General features: G+C 41.0%; 1 protein-coding gene across 2 annotated transcripts; it reads left to right on the top strand.

Moving 5' to 3' along the window:
- The first annotated feature begins 4,914 nt into the window (after positions 1 to 4,914).
- On the top strand, positions 4,915 to 6,548 carry LOC137182304 (nuclear apoptosis-inducing factor 1-like). 2 transcript variants are annotated; one of them, XM_067588624.1, is made up of 7 exons: positions 4,915 to 5,303; positions 5,390 to 5,460; positions 5,660 to 5,837; positions 5,928 to 5,986; positions 6,058 to 6,123; positions 6,242 to 6,325; positions 6,416 to 6,548. In XM_067588624.1, the coding sequence occupies exons 1-4, from the start codon at positions 5,137 to 5,139 to the stop codon at positions 5,932 to 5,934; spliced, it is 423 nt and encodes a 140-aa protein (XP_067444725.1). In that variant the 5' UTR covers positions 4,915 to 5,136; the 3' UTR covers positions 5,935 to 5,986; positions 6,058 to 6,123; positions 6,242 to 6,325; positions 6,416 to 6,548. The 2 variants fall into 2 exon arrangements, with proteins under 2 accessions (XP_067444725.1, XP_067444724.1); XM_067588623.1 differs by having other exon boundaries at positions 6,242 to 6,548.
- Positions 6,549 to 6,601: the final 53 nt, after the last annotated feature.

Raw genomic sequence — 6,601 nt, 5'->3', positions numbered from 1 at the left:
GAGTAAATATAAATGTCTCAAAGCTTTGAATAAAAGCTTGAAGTCAGTTTCCTCCTTTGTCTTTTTAAACCCTACCACCCACTGCTCTGACTTTGAAAAATCTTTCTTTCCTCTCAGTTGCGCCATTATCTGCGAAATAACAGCTGAATGAACAAATGTTGCTCTTTAATTTGGTATCATAAATCCCTTGGTTTATGATCAACTTATCACAGGAATACACGCTTGCCATGAGCAGAATTTATTTTGCCCAATAGAGGCGTTATGCCATTTCATTGCTAAAACTATCTACCAGCAGACTGGAGGGGGGGCATTAGGGGGTTGTTTGCCACCCAAACAAACAAGATAACCCCCATGTGTTGGTGACTCACGTAGACCTACCACAGGTTGATACGTACACACACATGTGCAGACGCAAACACACATACACACACACACACACACACAGGATGTAAATGTGTACAGAGCCCAAAGCACAGAGACTTTGTTCTCCCAACAACAAAGTTTGGAGATGCAGCTCGAGTCACACTGGCTGATACGCGAAAAGTGCTCATGAATGGAGCTTCAAAGACAAATAATTCAAATGGTGTTTTGTTTTTTAGCATCTCCCAGATGCTCATGTTTTTCTGGGTGGATATCAAAGACTGCTCTTTATTCTGCCACTTGAAAGGGAACGACAAAATTGAGAAGAAAGACAAATATACCAACCCCCCCCCAAAAAAAATCAATGAAAAAGTTACTTCATTATGGACGTTGAATCTGAAAAAAATGCACTGTTCTAACTTTGAAAAAGTATCTGATTAATTGGCAACTGACAGTTTACACACAAAGAACTGAATTATTGACAGTGGTTGTAAAAAGAAATTGTACATGAGTGATAAACCCAGATGACTTTGAAATCCAAACTTGCCATTTTTAAATCCCGTGAAGAGGCGAGCGCCAACACTGCCATTGCTCTGCTCTCATAATGAAGAGGGATTAGTTTGTATTACACAGCACTGAGACTGAGGAATTAGCATACAGTTTGTATTCTAAAAAACACGTGGCCCTCTGATAGAAGCCATTTTCATCTGAGAGGTATAATAGGTATTATGCTCAGGAATGGAAACAATTATAGCTTTCACTCAACCACAGTAAACAACAGTCTCATAGAGAGGCTGTGTATCAGGGTTTAAATATGAACAGTGTCCCCACTCAGGTTCTACCTCTTTAAATGTCAAAACCTTTGAATATGTTTCTTTCAGAGGACTGAACCTATGGTATTAGCTTTGACAGAAAACAGAGCTAAATTGTAAAGACCTCCACCCTGAAGAAAATTCCAAATGTGCAGACCATGTACACACCAAACCTTGCTTTTCTTTAATTCCATGGAATAAAACAACCTTTCTTTGATTCAGAGACATGGAGGTGAGTGCAGACACCGAAGGAAGTGCACTGACCCTCCCTGAACTGACCTCTTTGCCAAGTGGTGGTCTAACAGTATGACGATGAACAAAGTTAAACACTGTGACTAAATGGATGTTAAACAGACCTGCTGAGAGGCCATTGCTGACCAATAACTAAATTATGGCCTGAACCAAAAGCATAAATCACCTTTGGGGTCATTTGAACAATGCCTAGTAAACATGGACAGAAAAACCCCCTGTCTCCCAGACCAGAGTCATAAAACTCTCACATTCCTGGAGGACATTCATTGAGTCTTTCTGCAAATCTGAGCCAAATCTGAATTTGTGTGAATTAAATGTCTAATCATTATGTAAATCATACAATGTTGTTGTCATAAAAATACATAAAGAATGGTATAACTTTGATAGCTGTGCGATAGTCTATTAAAAATATATTATTTTTGATTTTATTACATTTTATTACATGTGACAATACTGCCCTCTACTGAGAAGGTTAAAACCTAATGTTGAATTTTTAAATGTCATAAGAGTTAATGAATGTTTATATGGTAACTATGATATTTTAAAATTTAAAAAAAAATAAAAATAAAATTTTCTAATAACCTTATCGACAATCATATATTATTAGTTAAATTAGATAAGTCATATTGAAAGAATGAAGTTAGTGAAGTAATGTAATGCAAAGATATAATGTGTGAAGAATTTCCAGTTCAACATTTTCTCTTGTTATAAAATAATAGTCATATTGGACATTTTTTAATTATGAAGAGTTATGTTGAATTTATTTATTTGAAATTATGTTTTTGAAAGTTTAATCTAGTCACAGTTGGAGAAGGTTAAATCCATGAAGGTTGAATGTCTAAATATTATGAGAAGCGTTAATATGAATGTTAATGTTTGGTATATTGATAGGAAGGACTGACTTATTATGAAATTAATGTATAATGCTAAATTGTGTTTCTGAATGGTTTTACAATATATTGTTTACAATGTGACATGAAGTAGGGGAGACAAGGGCATCTTGTTACACTTTTCACACTCTTTTATATACCTTGGGATCAATACAACATATTGTTAAAATTGCATACCAAATGAAAGAACAAAGTCTCAGGCATGTATTTTGTGTTCATTTAATTTTCATCTTATTTCAGTACAGAGTTATAGACATTAAAATAGTGAGTGGCCCATCAGCAGGTAAGTCGTCACACTATGTGAGGTAAGACATCACACTGGATTTTGTAAGAAATAAAGCAAGAATCAATTCATTGTTGGGTTATTTTTTTTACTTCAAATTCAAAATTAAATTCAGCTACAGAAAAACAGTTTGATTAGTCTTTGAACTTGAATCAGTACTGGAACATGGAAATCAGTCCCAACTACAACAACTGGAAAATCATTTCAAACAAACTCTCAAATAAAACATATCAAGCATTCAAAGAAATCTCACACCAGGTCTCAAATCTCTTTTCATGGGCCCACTGTTTGCATTACGCGCACTGGACCCAAGCCTCTCTTGGACGGCTGTTCGCAAATGGCTCCACACAAACAAGGCACAGGCACTCATCTTCATCTGATGAAGAGGCCTGTAGAGTCTTTCTTTTTATACCTGCCTTATTTTCCCCTGGTGTTTTAGATTTGGTTCCTGTGCATTTCTTTTGGAATGGATTATTTTTACCTTGTGCCTGCCTTTCAGCTGCAAGTGCCTCCTTCACTGGTGTGTCAGTGAGAATAGCAGTTTTTCTTGTTTTTATTTTGATTGGAAGGCTAGTTTTCTTGGACCAGCTTTTGGGTATGGCCAAATGTCCTCTGGAGTTGATTGGTGTGTGGAGCTAGCATTACTAGGCAAGGTTGAGGTGGTGCTAATGGGCATAGCTGGGTTAATACTGGGGCCTGGCAAGACTGGGTTGGTGCTGGGGCCTGAAAGGGCTGGGTTGGTGCTGTGACCTGAAAGGGCTGGGTTGGTGCCGGGGCCTGAAAGGGCTGGGTTGGTGCTGGGGCCTGGAAGTGCTGGGTTAGTGCTGGGGCCTGGAAGTGCTGGGGAAGTGCTGGGAGCCTGGAAGTGCTGGGTTGGTACCGGGGCCTGGAAGTGCTGGGTTGGTGCTGGGGGCAGGGCTGGGTCCTGAGAGGGGCGATCTGAGATGTAGGATGGTGCAAATTCTGTCTCCAAGAACACATCCCTGTTGTAAGGTTGAACCCCCGTCACCTGAAAGCCGGCCTAAATATTCAGTGGGGTTGCAGCCAGAGGATATGCAGTCGTCACACCAGTTTCAACCATACTCCAGATGTCCCCTGGTCCCAGTGAATGTCGGCTCAACACCTTATCCAGATTGTCAAAGAAAACCTTGACATTCTCCTTGTTAAAGGCACTTGTCCTGGCAAGGCTAGTTGCCTCTGGCTTTCTAAGAGAGAGTGTAGGGTGCCGCTTCAAGAAGCGTGTAAACCACTCACGGCCGGCTTTTTCTTTTTCAGCCCAGGCTGGTGGAAACTGGAGTTCCTGTGCCACCACAAATTCGTATGCTAGCTTTCTTACCTCAGTAGGCGACAAACCAAAATAAACTTAGCACAAAAAGTAAGGAAATTTGTGTTTGGTAGATTATTTCCTTGTTGAAACAATGCTTCTTGGCAATATCTTAATAATAATAATAATAATAATAATAATAATAATAATAATAATAATCTCATACAGAGAGTATGTGGGTTGCGCCCATGAAAAATTTGCCAAATCTTATCTGCCAATGTCAAACAGCTTATTCTGCCATTGACTCTTGTTTGGTGTTTGGTGGATTGGATGATTGAAATTTGAAGAAACAAGACATATTGGCAATTTAACAATTTATTCATTTAACAAACAGGAGCCTCAGTAGCATGAAGAAGAACCATACACAGCCACAACAGCCTGGCACCTCCTCCTCATGCTGGTTACCAGCCTGTTCACAAAGTGCTGTGGGATGGCATCCCATTCTTCAATGAGCATTTGTTGCAAGTCAGCCAATGTGGTTGTGTTGGTCACTTTGGCATGAACAGCACACCCAAGCTGATCCCACAAGTGTTCAGTGGGGTTGAGGTCCGGACTGCTGGCAGGCCATTCCATCCTCTCCACTCCCAAATTCTGGAGGTAATTTCTGATAGTCTCTGGAGGTAGTCTCTGATAAACTGCAAATCTGTAGAAGACAGCCTATGGTACCTAAGTGCTGACAGGGTGAGGAAATGGTCTTCTTGGGTTGCCCACTTCGCGGCCTGTCTCTGACATCCCCCATTATATGGAACTTGGCCTTCACTTTGAAGATGGTACAAATAATGCCGCAACTTGGTTTTGCGGAACACCAGATTGAAGTTGCCCTATCACATGGGCCCTATCCAGATCAGTCAAACGTGGCATGCCGATTCTTGGAGCAGACACTGACCACTGTAGCAGGGCCCATGCTCACAGGTGCTGCCAATCAGGTGCCAATCAGGCACCTGATTGGCAGCACCTGGGGCACCAGAAGTTCAAAACAAGAGTCAATAGCAACAACTCCAGGGGTCCGTTTCACAAAGCAGGTTCAACAAACTCTGAGTCTAATCCTGAACTCTGAGTTGATCTACTCTGAGATAGGAAACTCTGAGTTTCCGGTTCCAGAACAGCTGATTTGAGTGAGTTCAATCAACTCGGAGTAGTTTCACCTTGAGTTAAGCGCGTGCACCACAACTATAAAAAGCCAGCATCAATGGAGCCCCGATTCGACGAATCACTATGGCAACGGCGAAGAAGAGGGCGGCGTTTTTTTCCCCGCTAGAACTGGAAATCTTAATTCGCTCATACGGCGAGTTTCAGCACATTTTTAAAAGGAAGTGCAACACTGCTGCAGCTGCCAAAGAGAGGGAGACGGCATGGGAGAACATTGCTGCTCGGGTCAATGCGTAAGTTTAAATGTAGTCCTTTGCAATCACAATATTACAGTGGGAAACTGCTTGAATGGTATAGCCTATTAATTTAATTCATTTAGGTGCAATCCGGCTGGGGAGAAGCGCACTTGGCAGCAGCTCAAGATGAAATATAAAAACATTGTTCAAACAGGTGAGACCTCGGCATAATCTCATGGGGGTACCTCATTTTCATCATGTTTTACATTGTAAAGTAAATATTAAGTGGCTGTTTGACTGTGCAGTTTTATCCCCAACATAATGCTGGTTTGACAAACACAAACGTCTTCTCATGTACATCATGTTCTGTTAAATAATTAAGCATATTTAAACTAACACAGACTTCTACTCAGCCAACAGAAAGAAAGCCGATGCCCGTAAAACGGGTGGTGGCCCAGCACCGCCACCTCTAACAGAGGCAGAGGAGCTGGCCCTAAGCCAGAATGTAGGAAGGCCAGTGGCTGAGGGAATCCCTGGAGGGAGCTCATCCTCTGAGCCCACCCCCCCAAGACACAAGTGCCTTTATAAAATGTAATATGCCTAGGCCTATATATCTTTTTTAGCCTATTCATACAAATATTTATTTCCCTTTCATGTCTTTTTTTTCTTTTGTCCCAACAGATTCTGATGGTGCTATATGCCTAGTGGATCCCCCTCACGCCACAACAGACCTTGTAACTGTAAGTAGGCAATACTCCAAAGATTTAGCCAAATGGTAGTTTAAATATACTGAAACATATCACTCATCTAGGATGAAGAGGACGAGGAAACTGTTTCTGCTGCCTTTACAGAGGGGGATACAGAAAGGCCTATAGAGGTAACATCTTGATATGTTACTGATAGTTCTCTTCCCATTCACATTTCTTACCATTCTGGTGGAAAATAGAGTGACATTTCTAGAGTGAGTATTAACACATTCTCATCCTTTTTAACAGAGCATGGCTGGGCAGCAGCAGCAGCAGCAGCAGCAGCAGCAGCAACAGGAGGGTCCCTCAACTTCCACTGCACAGATTGACACAGTGAGATAGATGTTCAGTAAACACCAGAGGTTCATTCTGTGGAATTCATGTGCAACTGTATAATTTAATGTCCTCCTTATATATTCCTAGTTACCAGTAAAAGAAATTTACAGAATACACCTACAGAAAAAAATACAGAAAACTGACAAGGAAATGCAGTACTTGGACCGCCAGATTAGGAAGGCAGATCTGGAAATTGAAATACTGGAGCACAAGCTAGAGGTGGGTGCATGGTCACAGGTGAATTATGTTAATTATGTTAGCTATTGGAACATT

The sequence above is a fragment of the Thunnus thynnus genome, chromosome 4 (genome assembly GCF_963924715.1).
Source record: "Thunnus thynnus chromosome 4, fThuThy2.1, whole genome shotgun sequence".
In the NCBI taxonomy this organism is placed as follows: Eukaryota; Metazoa; Chordata; class Actinopteri; order Scombriformes; family Scombridae; genus Thunnus; species Thunnus thynnus.
The sequence above is the reverse complement of the archived record's forward strand: the minus strand, read 5'-3'. Positions and strand labels throughout refer to the sequence as shown.

Excerpts from the sequence above, each read along its gene's own strand:
- LOC137182304 (XM_067588624.1), top strand. The coding sequence starts at position 5,137 with ATGGCAACGGCGAAGAAGAGGGCGGCGTTTTTTTCCCCGCTAGAACTG. Across the intron at positions 5,304-5,389 it reads ATTGCTGCTCGGGTCAATGC|GTGCAATCCGGCTGGGGAGA; the intron begins GTAAGTTTAAAT and ends TAATTCATTTAG. Across the intron at positions 5,461-5,659 it reads TAAAAACATTGTTCAAACAG|CCAACAGAAAGAAAGCCGAT; the intron begins GTGAGACCTCGG and ends ACTTCTACTCAG.